This window comes from Lepisosteus platostomus, chromosome 2 (assembly GCF_059453375.1).
Source record: "Lepisosteus platostomus isolate fLepPlt1 chromosome 2, fLepPlt1.hap1, whole genome shotgun sequence".
NCBI classification, from domain to species: domain Eukaryota; kingdom Metazoa; phylum Chordata; class Actinopteri; order Semionotiformes; family Lepisosteidae; genus Lepisosteus; species Lepisosteus platostomus.
The window spans coordinates 77,754,967-77,774,331 of NC_142612.1; the positions used below are offsets into that span (position 1 = coordinate 77,754,967).

General features: G+C 40.7%; 2 protein-coding genes across 3 annotated transcripts in view; one reads left to right on the top strand and one right to left on the bottom strand.

Moving 5' to 3' along the window:
* The window catches only part of dhx36 (DEAH (Asp-Glu-Ala-His) box polypeptide 36), a 32,065-nt gene extending 29,659 nt beyond the window's left edge, over positions 1-2,406 (top strand). The window contains exons 24-25 of the mRNA XM_088620031.1: positions 775-927; positions 1,639-2,406. Of these exons, the coding sequence (XP_088476157.1) occupies positions 775-927; positions 1,639-1,824 (339 nt within the window). The 3' untranslated portion in view covers positions 1,825-2,406. The remainder of the gene's footprint in view (positions 1-774; positions 928-1,638) is intronic.
* A 1,727-nt stretch (positions 2,407-4,133) lies between these two features.
* LOC148677299 (rho guanine nucleotide exchange factor 26-like) overlaps positions 4,134-19,365 on the bottom strand; it is a 40,370-nt gene continuing 25,138 nt past the window's right edge. For both annotated transcript variants that reach the window (XM_088620039.1, XM_088620037.1), the window contains exons 12-15: positions 16,498-16,707; positions 8,254-8,324; positions 7,946-8,050; positions 4,134-6,195 (exon numbers count right to left, since the gene is read on the bottom strand). In XM_088620039.1, coding sequence (XP_088476165.1) covers positions 6,053-6,195; positions 7,946-8,050; positions 8,254-8,324; positions 16,498-16,707 — 529 coding nt within the window. In that variant the 3' untranslated portion in view covers positions 4,134-6,052. The remainder of the gene's footprint in view (positions 6,196-7,945; positions 8,051-8,253; positions 8,325-16,497; positions 16,708-19,365) is intronic.

The following is a 19,365-nucleotide window of genomic DNA, read 5'->3' on the forward strand; positions in this document are numbered from 1 at the left end:
TTGTTTTTCCTGTGACTGCAATGCAGGGAAAGGTTTTTCACCTTTTTCTGGAACAGCGTGAAAACTCCTTGTTGTAATCAGATTTTGAGAGGCCACAAGAGGAGAAATGTCCTTGCATTTAAGAGGTGTCGTGAAATTGCCATTCTCTTTTTATTTTTCCTGTGCTTCTGGTGATGTGTGATTGTTACCATAGTGTTAAATCTGAAAACCTGCATGGGACTGATAAGTGTGTGAGACAAGGAGTTGTGGATGAGTTTGAGAGCAAGGCTCCAGTTACTGTTTTAAAGTGCTTTATCACTTCAGGTTTTGTAACCTGAATGCACAGATTTTTCACAAAACATGCCTTTAATTTATACTTGAAGGAAGATTAAAGTATCTTGGCAAGTTCATTACGGTCTAATCTGTCCTACACTTTGAGATATCAAAAAGGTGACATCCAGAATAATACCATAAACAAACTGTATTTTTAAAATTTCTTTAAATTAAATTTGTATTTGCAAATTAAAAATTGTTCACATTTTAGTGTGTAAGCTTAATCTTCCATTGCTTTTTTTAATGAACATTTGTGCCACAATTTTTTAACAAAATGATTCAGGCGAAAACTGACGCAAAATGTATTTTTCTGCAGCATTAGCGTTCATTACAAAAAATGATGAAAGTCCAGCTCTTTTTTGAAGATGTTATCTTCTTTCAAATACCTTTATTTAACTTCAGAGGCTTAACCTATACAGCATCAACTGATGTGCATTCACATGAGCTAATGTCCATCTCCAGATTTTCCTGTACGACTGCACGGAGGTCTCCCCGTTTTCCTTGCTGTTCTTCGGAGGGGACATCTCTATCCAGAAAGACCAGGACCAGGACACCATTGCTGTGGATGAATGGATAGTCTTCCAATCCCCCGCCAAGACAGCACATTTAGTAAAGGTGAGAACAGGAAGTACAAAACCAAATAGGTCTCAAAATGCAGATTCAGGGATGCTGATATCTCACTGCCTCGAACCGAAGACCAGTTCACCCCATTGTACAAGGCTAATGTGACTGGCAAAGCTGCCTACAGCACATTGCCATTGGTATTGGCAACAGTCCGGCACCTGGAGGTGGCTTGAAAGGTGTTATTTTCATGGTCGGTAACGGCTCTATTCCAGTATAGAGCTGGTGGAATTTGAAGCAAGCTGAAGATCTATATGCAGAAAACCAGACATTAGAAACTGAAGGGATCTAATTGATTTGAGCGAATACAAGCCACACCTGAAGTAGCTGGCGATACGGTCAAACGTGTTACTGTATGAGTGGGTTCTGCAAGGCTGGTAAATTTGAAATAACCACTTTTATAAAGGGCCACATGTTTTTACAAGAATACATTGGCAACGACCTAGACTCGGGTCAAATTCTGATGCCTGTCAACTTCAGGTCTTCTTAGAAACTGTTGTCAAGACCCATTTTATTTTGTCTGTTCTGCTAAACTACTGCTATCTTTGTGTGGGTGAACGCAGAAAAGACGCCTCAAAATCTGCATTGAATTTCTTTCCTCGAGTCAGATGAGTTAGCCGATGAAGTGGATGTAAAGCACATCACTTGTTTTGAGTTTAGTTTTTTCTTTTTTCTGACATACTGATGAATCTGTTTTCTGCACAGGATTTAAAGAAGGAACTTGATGCTCTCCTGCAAGAGAAGATTAAAAATCCTCAGCCAGTAGACTGGAATGACACAAAATCCAAGGACTGTGCAGTCATATCAGCGATCATAGATCTCATCACGACACAGGAGAGTGGGGCGTCTAGGAACTTTGCTCCTAGATTTGGTGAAGGCTACTACAATTAATGATCTCTGAACATGTAGCTGGAGGAGCATGTGACCAGTAATATTTTTTTTGTGATTCAGCAGTAGAGTGGCTAAAGACATTTCACAGAAATTTTCGTTTCTTTTCAGAATCGGAATCCTAATATAAGGAGTTTGTTAAACCTTATGGATTATTTTGTTTTATATTCATTTGTAATTAACCTTTGTTTTGCATAACTGTGCAAGTTAGTGTATTATAGTGTTGCTTATAAAATGTATAAAGATGCATGAATTAGTTTTCTTCACTAGTTTAAGCTTAAGACATGAACACTTTAAGAGGTTAAATTCAACCTGAAGTTAACATTTTGTGCAGATCACAATTTGCTTACATTAATGTCTTGGATCATTTTGTCAACCTGAGTTATCTTATGCTACTGCATGAGCATTATCTATCGATTCAATGCAAGAAAACAAGCAGCTTCTAAACAGGTAGGTATAATAACTTAGTCTCAAAATCTCCTAAACCTATCTGTATGCAGTCTGTATACTCATACACAGTGATTATATGACTGTTTCAAGTACAGATGTTCTCTTTGTGATTTATAAATTCCTTCTTAAAATAGATCACCTGTGTGCAGAGACTTTTTTTGCAAAAGAAATACTTCACACTAAGAGGAGCTGATGACGTTTCCATATAAATTGCTGTGCATGGTAATCGAATGGTCATAATGCACTATGTGATGTAAGAATAACTAGAGATAGAGTGATAGCTGAATACATTTTTTTAACATGGAAGTTTCTCAGTTCTAGTCAGACATACCTTCTTTAAGTTAAACAATAGAGAGTTTGTTTGCATTTTGTTACAAAATATAGAAATTCAAAATATAAATGGCTGCCTTTTCCACATTTATCTACATTGTATCAAACAAGCGTTTTTAGAATAGAATCAAATGTTACACTTCCCAACATTTAACTGACTGAAATCATTGAAGTTATAATGTTCCTCATGAACAGTTTATCGGTGCACAATTACAGCTGATCAAGTGCAATATTATTGCATCATGAAAGTAATAGAACTTAAAAGTAATACAAATATTGCATGGTTAAATAATGAACTAAACATTGGACGTGTGCAAATCATTCTTATATTTGACACCCTATGTATTTTTTAAGTTATACATTTCATTTGGTACTTAAATACAAAGCAAAGAAAATAATATAGAAATCATTCTTCACAAGCTGTAAGCTACAAAGCCTACTAAAACTTAATTATTTAGCTGATGTTTTTATTCAAAGCTGTGTTGAACTATTCCAACAGAAAATGCACTTTTTCACTGCTCCATTGAAATGATTAAATTAATTGGGCTGGTCCTAATATTTTCTTGCTAAGTAAAAGAAAATGCACTCGATTTATGAGTGTGCGTTTTTAGAAAATGTGTTTGGATTTTGGCCATGGATGGAATGTTTTTGGTGTCATTTTGATCAGCAATAACTAATTGTGATACACTCAAAGGATGTTGTTGCAGAGGAACTAAATCCCTTCATTAGTGACAGCTGATTGGGCACATGTGATGAGGTGGTCACTGGTATTGAAATTCAAGCCTGGTTTAACCAATGTGCCCCATTTATTAAGAGAACTACCTTTGCTCCTTCAGTATGTTGAAAGGTGGATAAAGTAAATGCACTGTCCTGTACTGCCTGGGGACTTTCACATCCAGCGAAGTCTTTCCCAGATTAGGAAATGCAGCTAATTTTTTAAACTCAAAAGGAAACTGGAGTACTTCATGAACCCAAATGTTAACATGTTACACATGCCAAAATAAGAATCCGAAAACATTACAGGAAAATTTTATACCCTTGCAGCCTACTTCTTTCATGTGTTGTGGCATAGCACGTTCTTCTGCATCATATAATATTGCTTGGAACTAGCTTTAATACCGCAATTAACGACCAATTAATACAGCAATGTATAATTGAACCCTACATTTGTCTTGTACTGGACTCGTAAAACAACAAATTACACTACATGTTCATGTACTTGACATTCAGCAGATAACTGACTTTGGGAAGAATACTGGTGAACACCTGAAGCTGTGGGCACTGGCACTAGCAAAGTCCTCAGTGGGGTCACTCAGTTCTTGCAGGACAGTTGCTCTCTCTCCCAGCGTGGAGTTAATGGAATACCTTCAGCAGCAATAAACAGAGCATAGTTCACATAAGCTTAATGGGTATCGTAGGAGGCAACAGGTCAGGCCATTGCAAGAGACTCCCTGGTGGTTTTGTGTGGAGTGCAAATTTCTGACCAATGAATAGGAAGACAAGATCTAAAACATTTGTAGCCAAGCCATTAATGTTCAGAAATTCAGTGACTTTATAAAGTCCAAAGACCAATCCAAATTATTTTTGGTGAATATATTAAATACAAGATTTATACAGAGTTATGTAAAAATTTAATTCTAGTTGATGCGCTACGTGATTTACATTGCCGAAACAGCACTGATCATTTGTCTTGTAAACATTTCGCAGATCTTTGCAAAAAAAAAAAGTATTAATCCCTCTGTCATTAGTCCCCATGAATTAATCTCTTTTAAGGTTTTAAAAACACAATCCAATACTCTTTCATAAAGTATTTCAGTAAAGCTGCCTCTCAGAGTTGTGTAGTTTTGAAACAGTTGGCTGTTAAAACAATTTTTCACGCAGGAAGGTAACACAATGTTGACATTTTCCTGTAAAAAAACATTAAGTCGGCTTACATTTGCGCTGCCCAACCTGCCTTTCAGAAAGGCAATATGTGAGCAGTGATAAGTCTGAAGGGCCGCCCTCACTGTGGGCCTCACGATGCAGAAGCTGGTTTGAGTCCACAGCTGATCACTTGAGAGCAAGGAGCTGGCTGCCACTCTAGTTTTCAGGCTGAGCATCCCCCGGGCTCTTTCAGTGTTGTGGGAGGACTAAATATTTAAAAAAAACAACATGCCAAAACAGTAGAATCCTCATTAGCAGAGGAGTGATTTCATTACGGGCTTGTACATAAATTCAGCTTCTGTTTCGCATACGTTACCTGGATAAATACATTTATACATTAGACTCACAGAATTGAAGATTCAATTTTGCGGCGTAGTATTATAACCAATGCCCATTTATTTAGCCTATTTATTTTTCCGTTTGTCCTCATCATCTTCCATTTCAGAAGCGGTATTTACTACTTCTCCTGAGCATTCATGCTTCAAAAACTTCCTTCAGCCACCAAGCTCTAGCAAGCACAGGGGGGGGGCTGCTTTTTCTCTTTCTCCCCCCTGCATCCTTCACTAAATTCCTTGTGCAATTGTATACGTGGAAGAAAATTATTGAATTGTTATATGTAACAAACAGTAAACAGATCAAAATACTGGTTTTCTTCAATGGGCAGGACGATGGTGTGAAAGTTAGTGCTGGCGCCCCACAGCTCCTTGGTCCCGAGTTTGTTCCTGGACTACTGCAGCTTCCTTGTGGAGTTTGCTTGTATTCCTGGGCTCCAACTCCCACGGGTTTTCTCCAAATGCCCCGGTGTTACTGTATATCCCGTCTGAAAAGGGGCTCCATGAGAGACATGCCAGGACTAAGCATTCTGATGGACAGATTTTTTCTGTCAAAGACAGAATGCAATAAAATCTATTTATCGAGGCTTTTAAAATGGCAATCAGGATAGAGTACATATGTTTCTGAATAGGTTATTTAAGACATAAGTATTTACATTTATTTACGATTTGCAGCGACTGCCATTTTTTCCCTGAGTACAAATAAGTTTCATGTTCAGAAGGCGCATCAATCAACGGACCGGTTTTAATCTCCCGCACTGTGTCCTGCTAAGTGGTTCCTGCACCCCCATGGAAATAAGCCACTCGGTCACCTTGGCTACCTTCCAAACGAAGAGGAGTCTTGACAAGCTACCCGGCTGACGTTAAAGACGTTTTGCTAGATTTTCCTAGTACCTCTTGATTGAAATCTGCTTTTGCAAAAATCAAGACGAAATAAAAGTGAAAGGTGAAATTCACCAGAAGTACACAATTTACAAAAGTTACAAAATACACATAGAAAACCGATGGGTCATAAAACTGAATGCTCATTGCATTCCCTTCCCTTTTTTATGAAACCAAAGCAGTTCAAAGTCCAGACTGCTCAGTTGTGCTCCAGGCGTTTCTCCTGTGTTTCCCAGGATGTCTCCCCTGTGGACAGCCGTGTCATTCCAGCGCAGACCTGGGAGGGAAAGGCAGTGGGGGATCCTCAGAGCGGTTTAAACGTTGGTCTCCAGCCCCAGCAAGCGGTCCATTCTTTGCATGTTCTTCTCGATGGTGGCCTGGCACGTGATCTCCTGCACGCACTCTGAGAGGAACCAGCCCCTCTCCCCGTCTCTCAGACGCTCGCCTTCGTACCAGCCTGGGGAGGCAAGAGTAACAAGAGGAAGCTCATGTGTGAGAGAGCTCTGGAATATTCCGAAAGGCTGGCTTCCAGATTATAGACACAAATACATGGACAGGTGTGAAATAGGAAAAGAGGACGGGATTGTTAACGTCTCTCGGCGTGTTTAAATACATACTGAGAGGACATCCTGTGTTGTCTAGAGGCTTCACCCAAAGGAGCTACTGTAAATGGGCCGAATAGCCCCCTGTCATTAAGAGGCTTACAGTATTCCTACATCACCATAGCGTAGAAAACAAAACTGTGCAGGACAGAGAAGATTAATAAAATATGAAGAAAAGAGGACATGGACATGGAGTTAACATCTGCAATTGTCTCAATTTCGGTCCAGACTTAACTTGGGAAGTTCAGTCTGAAAAAAGTACTGCATCTAAATTGCAGGAAGCTACAGAGAACTGCAACAAGTTCTTAAGACACGAAGGTCTTTTCTCAATTATAATTCTTTAAAGTAATTTCCACCAGTGAAGCATGTGTCCTGCATGCAGAATAATAAAAGTAAGCAAACTAAGAAACTTAAGGGAACAGTCTGAATCATTTCTACTGTATTTAGTCGTATCAGAGTTTGACCAGAGATAGACATGACATTTTCTTACAGCTCTACAACTGTACTCACTTTTATTTGCTGCACAAAACAGAACAAAGGCCCAACCTTCCCACACCTTTGAGTTCAAAGTACATTTTTGCCTTTGAACTATTTAAAAAAAAAATAATTCATAGGGTGAGGATTCCTTTTGATTCTATTTATTCTGAGCTGGCTGACCTTTCAACATTAAAGATGTGCTTCCTCTGTGCACGAAAAGCCATGGCCCTGATTGGAAGACATTTCGCTATGAGCCTTTAAACATACCTAAAGATTTGACTATCAAAAGTAATATATGAAGCAGCTTAATATAAATTCATATAAACATATGTATTATTTATTTCTGACAACTGAATTATCTTCTTTAGCAGCATATGGTGCCCTTCAAAGCTAAAATTCCATTTATTCGTATTAAGGAATTGGTAAGGCTTTTATGCTGTAAAATAGTGTTACTATGAAGTAAACAACAACTGTGCAATGCAGATCAGAGATGACTGTCCAAAATATGCATTATCAATATCCTTCCACCGGGAAGATGCTGATTCTCGGTGAGGCTTGAGGAAGTCTGAAACCCAATCTTAGGAGCACAGATCCCAGGACTTCCCACACACACACACACACAGCAGAGCCAGTGTGGGCACGGTGACATCATCACCCTCCCTGCACGTAGCAGGGACCTCAGCTACAAAATGGGCAGGGTGGAGAGGGCAGAGGGCACGAGCCTGCGCAGAACCGTGATAGTCACACACACACACAGGGACCATTGAGAGACGCCAATTAACCCAGCCAGCTAGCCTTCTTTAGAAAGCAGGAGGAAACCAGAGCATTAAAATAAATAAAATAAATGTATTAAAATAATTGAAAAAGCTGTCTCTTCTAATCAACATCTTCAGAGTTTCTTTCCTATTCCAATTTGGAAGAAGTGAACAGGACACATGAGCAATTATCTTTCAATGTCTGAGATTCACCCATGTCATGGAGCTGTTAGCCAGGCTAGTCCATGCCCAGAGAAAGAAGGTGCACAGTTCTTCCTCATCCCTCTGCCCCCTCAGGACAGGAATTCCCCCACTATTGTAGGGCTGGAGAGGGTCACTGCCTGACAAAAAGTGTGGAAATCTTTTATCTCACCGTCATTAACTTTCTGGTAAACCAGCACCACGTCGGCCACTTGCAGAGACAGTTCATCCGGCTGCCTGGCAGTGTAGGTCCGTGTAATTTCCACCTGCATCAGTTCTGTAGGGAGAAGGAGACAAATCTTTTCAGAAGCATAAGAGAACTCATAGACAGATAAAACCCTTCTTGAACTTGGCACAAAGCTGATCGGCTCTCCCCGGGTTTTAGAAACCAGGCCACAGCTTTGGCTTTATTTATTTTTTGCTTTAACCACAAGGTGGCAGCAGCGGACTCTTAGAAACAAGGGCGCGGGAAAGACGTACTTGTTCTGTCGGCGATGTTCCTGTCAGTGCCGCTTTGTCCTAACGCACTTATCCAGCGAGCTCTTTCATTCCTGCAACCGAAACAAAACATTAATTTTGGTGTCGAGAAAGAGAATTGATTCTCCTGAAAAAGTGAGAAAAAGATTCTCATGACATAAGCAGCCCTGCTGGATTTTCTTTTTTCTCCAGTGGTGGGAATTGACCCACAATTCACAAGTTGTAGTTCAAAATGTGAAAAAAGTGAAACATGACCCTGGTTTTGAAACAAGATAACTTTTGTTATCTGGCAGGTGGAGCTGTCAGCACTGCTTTGAAAGGCCCTGTTGCTCAAGTTGCTCCCACAGAACAAGACCGAAGTATCATAAGGTAACTTAACCTCAGTGCTACGGCCTGAGCCAAAAAGTACACAGAAGGGAACAGGCTGGGCTCTTTCTGCCTTTGACGATCTCTTCGGCAGCATGACTTGCACCTTGCATACTGTCTTTGTACACAGAGAACGCCAGATGGTGTAGGCATCACATGGGAACATTCCAGGGTTTTGATAATGAACATTTGAATCAAAAGAACTTCTGTAGTAGCTTTTAGGAATAGGACATGGAAAGAATCCATTACCTCTTTTTACATGAATAATTTTCATTTAATCTAAAAATTATATTGATATTAAGAGTAAAGTAAGCCAGAAAATGGTAATCCTCCAGTCATTCAGCAATTTTCCATACTCATTGTGTTCTACAACATTGCTGCCTCGCTGGGATCATCCCCTGGGATGCTATCTGTGTCGATTATTATATGTTTTCCTCATGTTCGTTTGCGTTTCCTCCGGGTGCTCCGGTTTCCTGTCACAGTCCAAAAACATACTGGTAGGTTAATGGGCTTCTGATAAGACTGGAGTCACGACCGGGGTGTACAGTATCTCTCCCTGTGCCAGTAGCTTGCTGGCCTGTATTGCATGAAGCTTTTAGAAAATGGATGCATGGATAACAAATGACTTCATAGTTTTATGATATTTATATATTAAAATTCTGTTTTAATATATAAAATGGGTGGTCTACATAAATAATCCCTTACACTTATATAGCGCTTCTCTGGACACTCCACTCAAAGCACTTTACAGGTAATGGGGATCCCCTCCACCACCAGTGTGCAGCCCCATTGGATGATGCAACAGCAGCCATGATGCGCCAGTACTCTCACAACACATCAGCTCTCAGTAGAGAGGAGAGCAGTGTGATGATGCCAGAGATGGGGATTATTAGGAGGCCATGATTGATAAAGGCCAGGGGGAAATTTGTCCAAGACATGGGGGTAAGACCAATATCATTTTTGAGAAACGCCCTGGGATTTTTAATGATCACAGAGAGACAGGACCTCGGTTTTACATCCAAAGACAACGCTTTTTTACAGAATAGTGTCCCCGTTACCATATTGGGGCATTAGGACCCACACAGACCGCAGGGTGAGCCTCTTCCAGCACCTCTTCCAGCAGCAACCTTAGTTGAAGCTGAGCTTCAGTGGGTTAAATTCTATTTATATTCTTAAAATACAGTTTGTGTTCCAAGTGCCATTGTCTTAACTTATTCGTTACTTGCAGGCTTTGCTAAGGAACAGACTTCCATCTAAACATGACACCGTAACAGCATGCACAGCAATGATGCGAAGTGTATTAACCCAGGTCCCGATCTGTAACGACAGAACGGCCGATGGCTTGTTTTTACTATTTATTTTCTTTTCATTCACATACTAAAGAAGCATGCATATTTAGGGCTTATTTAAAGAGCTAGTAAAATCTGGCTATAAGAGGGTGAGGTTTTCCTCTATCTTCTGTTTTTATGCTTCAGAATACAGGAGGTACTGATTTTTGATGACGCAGTGTGTGACAATTGCCCCCCCCCCAGTTTACACACTATTAAAACATACATATTTATGACTCATCTCAAAAGCTTTAAACGGCATCTGTAACACTGTTGCACTTTTAGCAGAAAATAGACTGCCAGGTGTTTTTACTATTTCAAACTGACAGTCAACAATTTCACCTTAGTGGCCATCTCTGTAATGCGGGCAATCTCTGGCATGTGCAGCTGAACAGCTAGAATCCCAGCGAATACTTCTGTACTATGTCTGCTGTGGAATGTGTAAAATTATACCCTTAAGATCCTGCTGCAAAGTGTACTTGTGTATTTTCATCAATAAAACCATGGTACACCATACTTAAAACGTATTGCTTTGGATTTTGAGAAGCTCAAAAAAAAAATCACAACATGCTTTTCCCTGGATTATCATAGGGGTGGGTGGTATAACCGGTATAGACGGTACACCGGGAGAAGTATGTGCCACGATATGGATGTGGCTATACCGTTTATACTGGTGGGAAGGGATTTTGATGTTTACATAGATGGCGCCGGCAGCATCGTCGCAAAACGGGGTTTGAAAATGTTTTACTGTTGACCCGTCCTAGTTTAAAATGGCAATAAAAACTTACTATCTAAGTCGTGTTCTCCTTTTAAAGCACGTTCTATTGAAATTATGAGGAAAAAATTAAATATCGTGATGTACTGTATATCGTTACGCTCCAAAATTAGAATTATACCGTGATATCAATTTTAGGCCATATCGCCCAGCCCCTAGATTGTCATACACTATTCTTTTCAGACTTTTCTCTCTTCTTTTTGTTATAGGAGTGCATAAGTGGTGGCTAAAAATGCGATCCCACGGAAAAGGCGAGAGAAAAAAGGAATGAACGCTTTGAGCTGTGCTTGAATACACTGAGAGCGGTAACTTTCATTGAGCATCACTGAGTCTTGCTTTCTTGTACAGTAACAGACCACCAGAGAAACCACAGCCTGACAGAACATTCATTCCATGAGTCACGTCTCATTTGCCCAATACAATTTCACAGATGAAAGGAATAGCAAGTGCTTTCTTCCAATTAGGACTGAAAGGGTAATGACCAAAAACAATTATTTTCCTAGGTCTTTGTCAAGACACCAGTGGCCCTTTCTCATTGCCGCCTATTTTTAGTCCTCCCCAGTGTGAACAGAGCATGAACTGCAGAAGTTCATCAGCGAGAATTCCCATCATCTGAAAGTATTGTGTAATACTTTAAGGGTGGATGGAAACGCCTGATTCCAATTTCCTCCTAGTGCATTTGGGAAGGGGGTTACTCTAAAGTCCATCTGTGAATCACAACCCATAAAACAATTCCCAAGGCTGGCAGCAAGCACGAAACATTTTCCAACATAATGCAGGCCCCCGTTTTGAACCCCGCCTCCAATCTCTCTGTTCATAACAGCAGAATTCTTTCGTTTGAGCAGGGAGATTCCTAGGCGCTGAGAACGCCCTGCCTAGACGAGCTACGACCTTATCAGTTTCTGGTAACAGGTGAGAGAGGAACTGGCTTGTTGCTGTGGAAAAAGACAACAACTCGAGCAAAACACCGCAAACATAAACCAAAATTCAAACTGAAACCACGTAAAGAAACTAAAAAAAACATGAAACAGAAAGGGTACAGCCACACAGACTCAAGCATTAATGGGAACAGCTTCGAGGTGCTGAAAAGCAGCAATGGCACTCAAGCAAATCATTTTTAGTCCGTTTTCATTTCAAGACATCATGTTGTCTCTCAGCTGATTTTTGTTCTGTCAGGAGCTACTCAAAACTAAATTGGATGGAGGTACTGTACATCCACAGAAAGAGTATTTATGATGATATGAAGAACAGCTTAGTGGTTGTGTTGTGTAGCATTAGAGAACTGCTGTATGTGACTGAGAAGTACACAACTGCAAAAAAAAGCCTGGCATGACAACACTGTTAACATAACAGTAATGAAGAGGTGCTGATCATTATCCAGAAAATAGAATATCTAACATGATCCCCGTATTTTGAATTCATTTACTCCTCAAAATAAACAGCACCCACCTGGATGACCCAGGACACCACACTGCCCCACTGCACAGCAGATCAGACACAGATGTTAATTCACTGATCAAGGACACTCTTTAGAAACACCATATTGTTCAAACTGAGTGTGGAATTTAGTCAGGACCAGGATCAGGGTTAACATCCTTACTCTTACAATCAGAGCCAAAGACTCAGGACCTCAGTTTAAAAACTCATCTTTAAAAATGCCTCAACCTACAGTACATGACCGCATCCCTGATCACCACACTTGTGTGGGGGGGTTTGGAAAATCTGGTCCGTTGGGAACAGCACAAAAGGCTCATCCAACAGCACCACTGTCAGCAGTAGCCTCTTCCATTTCAGTGCTGACCCGGTCCAGCCTGGCTCTGCTTCTGAGGTGTCCCCAGGTTAGAAGGAGGTTGTGCAGTGACATCACCATGTCAAACATTGTAGAGCAGGTGTGTTCAGTCCTGGTCCTGAGCGCTGGTGTGTCTGCACGTTTTCATTCTACCTCATCTGTTAATGAGCTAAACCAACTGGTTACTGGCTTCATTGAACCAATTCAACAGCTTCTTCCAGCTCTTCCGAAGCTGCGGCAGATTTTAAAGAGACCTTGCAAACCTGCCGACAGACTGGCCCTCCAGAACCAGGATCGCTCATTCCAGGCTTAGACCAAGTAGCCTGCACATCTGCTCATCATTCATACGCAACCTGTTAGACGGCTTGCGAAACTTCAAGCTTAAAAATGTGCCGTCATTTTGGAATTATTGGAATTTTCATTAAAGCAAATGTTTGGGTAGAGTAGGAGAACAAGTTCAATGGCACAAAAAAATGCAAAAGGATGTTGCAATGCTAACATTAAAAAGAAAACACTTAAAAATGTCGTAACTTGGCAGGCCCTGGGAAAATCAAGAGCAGACAGGAAAAAAAGCTAAACGTTGACATACCATCCACATCTGTTGTACGCTGCACCCAAAACAAACCCAAAGCACAAGAGTAGCCAATTTTGTTTCTACCAAATAATCACTGATTATTTCGGTTTCAGACTTAAGAACCAGAGAGCCCTAGATACAGTTTAACTGCCATTTAGTAAACAGATGAGGCTCATGAGGATTTATGTACAGCTTGCTGGTTGATATTTGAGCAGATCTGCAATGCCTCCGGCTAATCTTGCGACTGAACTGACGAAAACTCGAGAACAGAACTGTACTGAACTACATTCCTTCATCTCTGAAAGTTTAGTTTTGAACGTGCCTCTGCCCTGATATCACAGTGCCAAGCAATGCAAACAGATGAAGATGACCAGCAATGCAGATGTCACTCTGATGTGTAGGGCAACCTGCGCTTCTGCTATCATTCATCAATTCATCCCAACTCTAAACGGATGGATATGAAGGATTAACTCACATAAATGTGAAATCCTGACAACACTTTCATAATGTGGTGCCATTTTAAGAGCTTGAACAAGCTCGATTCTGCATTCTGCATTAACTGCATAAATAAGGCTCCATTAAACTCAAATTAACATTTGAATGTGAAACAAGTGAAAATTGTTTAATCCCCTGGAGAAGAATAACATTCAGGTCACACTGCCAGACAGGTGGAGAGAGAGAGGGAGTTGTGGGAATGATCAGCCCCAACAATGATGGCTGCCTAGCAACAACAGCGCACAATTACCATGCAATAAAAGCCAGAAACCTAGCTCTCCAGTTCAGCAGCAGTGCTAAAATAAGATCCACAATACACTCCATAATCCTTATCTGTATTTCAAGGAAGGAATGAAGGGAGGTTTGTCTAAAAAAACTGACATCACTTTACAGCAGCTTAATAATTTCCCAAAGACTGGAGGTCCAGAGGCCAGAGACACTGGAAAACACTTCACAAGTTCTGAAAACTGAATTCCCATTTTAAGCACAATGAGGATCCTCACAAACTCTTTTCGTGATGATTTTATACTCATCTTGCGCCTCACACTGAAGAACCACATACTTTACTGCTAAAGCACTAAAATATATACAGAGAAAGAAGAACCAATTCATTTATAACCTGGGATGTGCAAATCTATAAACAATAATGCAAATAGATTGAAAAAAAATAGATGTGCAGCAAATCTTCAGTAGATGTTTAGACCTTAACCACACAAACCAGCTAAACTGGATTAGAAACATGCCGGCCACTTAAAAAGCTATGCCTGTATTATGGCATTGATGACCTCAGTCCTTGTACAATATATCAGCTATCAACACCTCTGGTCCCACTGCAAAGTGTAAACATGGCTTGTGTTACACTTTCTATTCCTTACACACCGGCACATGAACAAGTGATGCCTATATGAATCTGCAGAAAGCAGCAGGCTTGCTGTTCATTGAAACCTATTACAAAACCACTGAGCCACTACTCAGCTACATATACTGTATGTACTGCATGTACAGTATCTTAGGAAACCAAAGAAAACTCTATAATGCCTCCATTTAGGAGGGTGCCCCATTAATGGAAATCATGAAACAAAGTAACCTTGTCATTGAGACAAATCACAGCTGTTCTGTCTTCATTTTCAGCCCCAACAGTTGTATGTGAGCACATTAACTATAATGTTGATTAACGTGAACATTCAGCAGTCCACATTGTTCCAAAACAGCTTAAGTAAATCAAGCTCTTAAATACAGCTCACACAGCTTTTCCTTCTTGTTTTTCCATTGGATTTGAAAAAATTCTACAGAGGTTTGTGTCAGCACTGAAATTAATTTGAGCTAAACAGAAAGCAACACAAGTTGTAAGAGCAATAAACAAAGACAAGGCCACTGTAAAACCAAACAAGAAAACCACACTCACGTGCCAAACCCCTCCATGTGCTGAAAACATTAAGAATACACCAGCAGGAGGTAGAAAAGCCAATGTAACGTTTTTTTAGCACAGATTTATTTTTATTAGAATATTTGAAAGTTTTATGGTTGTTTTCCTGCTTCAGCCTCCAGTCCTGGAGAGGGAGGTTAATTAAATCTGGCCAAGACTGGGAAAACACAGTGTAGAACTGCACAACTCTCACAGAAATCTCCTGACACTTGACTTAAGCATGATTTTCAAAAGACATAAAGCGAGTCACACGATGATCTGAAAGTCCAATGAATGCATTCAAATGTCCTCATTTATTGTACATTAATCTATCTACTTTTGTCCCTTCTGTATTTGCATTTGGTAAAAAAATGCTTTACTCAGATACTGTAATCTCTGCTATATCCCCCCTTACTAGGGAACAATAATGGTCTACTAAGTCATATTTTTTGGACTAACAGTAAAATAATGAGAAAATGTAAATTCCATTATTGTTTCTGCTTATTAACATCCTAAGTAATTCCATACATCCATTTTCTAACTGCTTTCTCCAGTACACCATTGCAGTGGATGCCAGAGCCTCTACTGTAAAGCAACAGGCAGAAGGCAGGGTACATCCTGGACAGGATGCCAGTCCACTGCAGGGCACACACGCAGACAGACACCCAGACATGCACACCAGTGCCGGTTTTTCCCAGAAGCCATCATAAATAAGTTGTGAGCTCAAGCTGTGCAACTTCTTATCAGCAGGTTTCCCAGAAAAATGATAGAAAAGAGCACAACTACATGGAAGAAACTTACAGATAAAAACGGACAAATGTTTTTTCACTGGTCTCTTGGCCCAGTACGCAAGACACATTCTTCCATTACATTGACCCTGTACCCAAAAAACTCACTTCTCCGGGACAATCACAGGACGACTGACAGCATAAATGAGGCCACTAATGTTTGTGAGAAACTCCAGTCATGGAAGGAATGAAGGGAGGTCTGTCAAAAAAATTTAACTTTACAGCAGCCTACTACAGTAGCGTTAAATGTGATTCCAGCTGCAGGTGAGAGATCTGTAATTAAGCATTAACATTACAGGCAATTACCAACAGCTGCACACAGAACACAGCAACAGACCAACCTTGCATTCCCACCTTTGTACTGTGGCTTTCAGTCCAAGGTTTGCTTGGTCACTCAGTGTTTATCATACCTTTTCTTAGAATGTGAAGATCCAGCTACTAACTTGTCCAAGGCAAAACCTATAGACTTTTTTCAGTACGAAGATCTAAGTACTTTGTTTCAACAACAAATACAACTAAGAGAGAATGCACAGTACAGAAAACAAATTACTCAGATAAATCCATATATAGCGATTTTTTTTTATCTTACAAGAACAGCTGACAGTTTCTGGGATAGCTCCCATGGGCACTCCATCAAAAAAAAATATGAAATGACATCTTATATCTTTAGGGATTATGGCCTGTTCTGAAAAGTCAGACGAAAGTAGGGCATGGGCTGAGCACTTACAGTAATTCTGCACCCAGGATCATTTCCACTGTTTCTCCAGAATGGTTGCTGCAGAAAGAAAGCCTGAAGATGTGATTGGTCGATCCTTGCCGGGAGTACAGCATCCCTGACGTGGTCTTCACAGGGGACAGGTTTAACTCGTCAGATTCACACTGCCCCACAGAGATCTCGTGTCTCAATGCATAGTCTATCACGTTATAGCTCTCCTCGCTGCAAAAGAAAAGAAATCGTGTTTACAGATTCGACAAACCATAAGAACTAGTCAATACAAATTCCATCTTCTATGCCCCCTCCCCAGCATAGTTACCCAGGTATTTTTAATCCTATACAGTAGGTGGTCATGTGACGAAAAAATGCAGTTTTATGGCACAATCATTTTTGTAAGGAAAAGTGCCAGTCAGCTAAGAGTGCCCCATGATGAAACTGGGTGCACACAGAGCCTCTACATTTTAAAATAAAGTGTCTTTGCACAGAGATAACACCCGCAACAAAATGCCAAGCAGCACACACAAACACATGGTGGCTTGGATTAACGCACTGTAAAGGGCCCTGACACACACCCTTTGGACAAAGCTGGTACTTATAGGAGTGAGGTCTGTTGGATAACTGGACGATTCCCCTGTGGCGGGGGCTGCTCGTTTTGTTTTAGCGGCAAGGCTCTGTTGATTCTCCTTCAGGACTGCACAGAAAGAGAAGCTATACATCTTCTGTCTCTGATGCTTGTCATGGGAGAAACACAATTCCATCCACCTTGTTTTTTCTCACCACATTATCCAGTACAGCGTCGCGGGGGAGCAAGCAGCAATCGTGAAGCAGGGTCAAGTTTCATTTTATTGTCACATGTGAAGAGCTCAATGAAATGCTTACATGCCTGTCTTCCTCACGTGGCAAATGACATAAAAGATAACATAACACTGACATAGAAAATGACATTACAATTCTTTGAGACAGGATCGTGGTAGCAGCTATAATTTTAACAGGATTCACATTGCACCGGTGTGCAATGTTCAAGCAGTGGCAGTATTTTGAGTTCAGTACAAAAACAGAGGGGTGTAATTAGGAGGTAGTCTGATGTGGGGTACAAGCTTCCCAGGGTGGGTTTGACCCTTGATTAATATTATTCACCATTCTGAGGCAGCATGTGCTGAAGATGGTTCCACCTCCCAGGATACACCCTGGACGAGACACACCCAGGTCAATTAACCTAAAAACACCCAGAGGAAACCCAGGGGAACACGGGGAGAACATACAATCTCCACAGGGGTACCCCCCAGAATTGAACACAGCCGCCCAGCATTGCAAAAAACTGAGACACCTGAGATGACTGAGAAAAAAACTGAGATGCTGCCATACAAACATTATTAACCTTTTTTATCTCTCACTGTTTCAATGGATCTCTTTGTTTATTCTTTAGCACTAGACTGCAGAAGTGCCATTAGAAAATCATTCACATACAGTATGTTCCATATGCAAAAGCTATAATTACTTCTATATTCTGCTAATCTCTGAGCAGTTGGGTTCTCTTTGTTAATTAATTAACAAATCTCCGTCAGACAGCATCCGCATCAGATAATCTACAGAGGAACAGGAGGTTCGTTCATAAAGGTCTGTCAGATCCTTCTAAGCCTGTGCTGGGGAATTGAAAAGGGGGGGGGGGAACTCAAGAGTTCATTAGCATAATTGACCACCTTCTTGTTTGCAAACTTTTATTCTTGAAATGAGAAGCTTGAAAGACGAATCTCCTGACAAACGCCAAATTCATCTCCCGCACATCAGGTGGTCCCGACTGCTAAGCTGTTTCTCACTACTTCCCCTCGGCCGTTTTTTTCTCAGCTATAAAGTTACTCCTAATTAGCCGGGAGGAATGATGGAACACAGCCTCAGCGCTCTGCAGTGACTTGTGTTCAGAGTTCACAGAGCACATGGGCTCATGTTGTGTGAACTCTGTCCCTCGGAACAATGTAGTTGTTCTTTATACGAAGCAGACATCTTTCATGAATAGTCAAAGGAATTAATTAATCTAAATCCAGTTCAAATTCTAGGACAATTAAAGAAAACTTAAGTATTTTGAAGAATCTGAAGTATTTTGAAGTATCAGAAGTATTTTGTTGTTTGTCCACAGCTCACAGCAATATGCTTTAAAATGTATTTCTCCCACAAGTGTGAGTACATGATGGACCAGTCTGGTTTATTTTGATCTAAAACCATAAAATTTTGTGAACTTAAAAACCTCATGGGTATTGGAAAAGTAAAGTTCTGGATTATTTTCATTATTTCAACAGTGGAAAATTGTAAACAATGTAGCTATGAAAGAAGGTCAATTTAGACTAACAAAGGGACACGTTCATGCACACGAATTCTAAAACCACAACAATCTGTGGCTGTTTACAGTCTCCATTTTTAACAGACACACCTTGTACCAGGAATAGAAAAACCGCCAGGCTGTTGCACAATAAAAAAAATATATCACTACAAACACAGGTTATACACATCAGTCTCCCATTCCAGAGTCACAAGCAGAAATACAACTGAAAGTAACTTCAGTTGCACTCCTCTTTAGAATACTTCCACTCTATTATCGAGCCACACAAGCTCATAGTGAACTGGACTGGCATCAGTCCAGGCTTGCGCAAGAGCAGGCAAAGTAGCCGGACCATTGTAGTTACAGTCCTTGGAACTAGAGAAGAGACTCAATCACTGTCAAGACGCAGAGCTGACTGACCTTCAGTGAGGACTGGCAATGGGACTTCTTACAAGGTATGCGAGAGCAAGCAGCATTTCTGAAATACTAGGGCATATCACAGTTTACTAAAGCAACAGGACACGAGAAGACATCTAAGGGGCTGATGTCTTCTTGGGCCTAAGGAC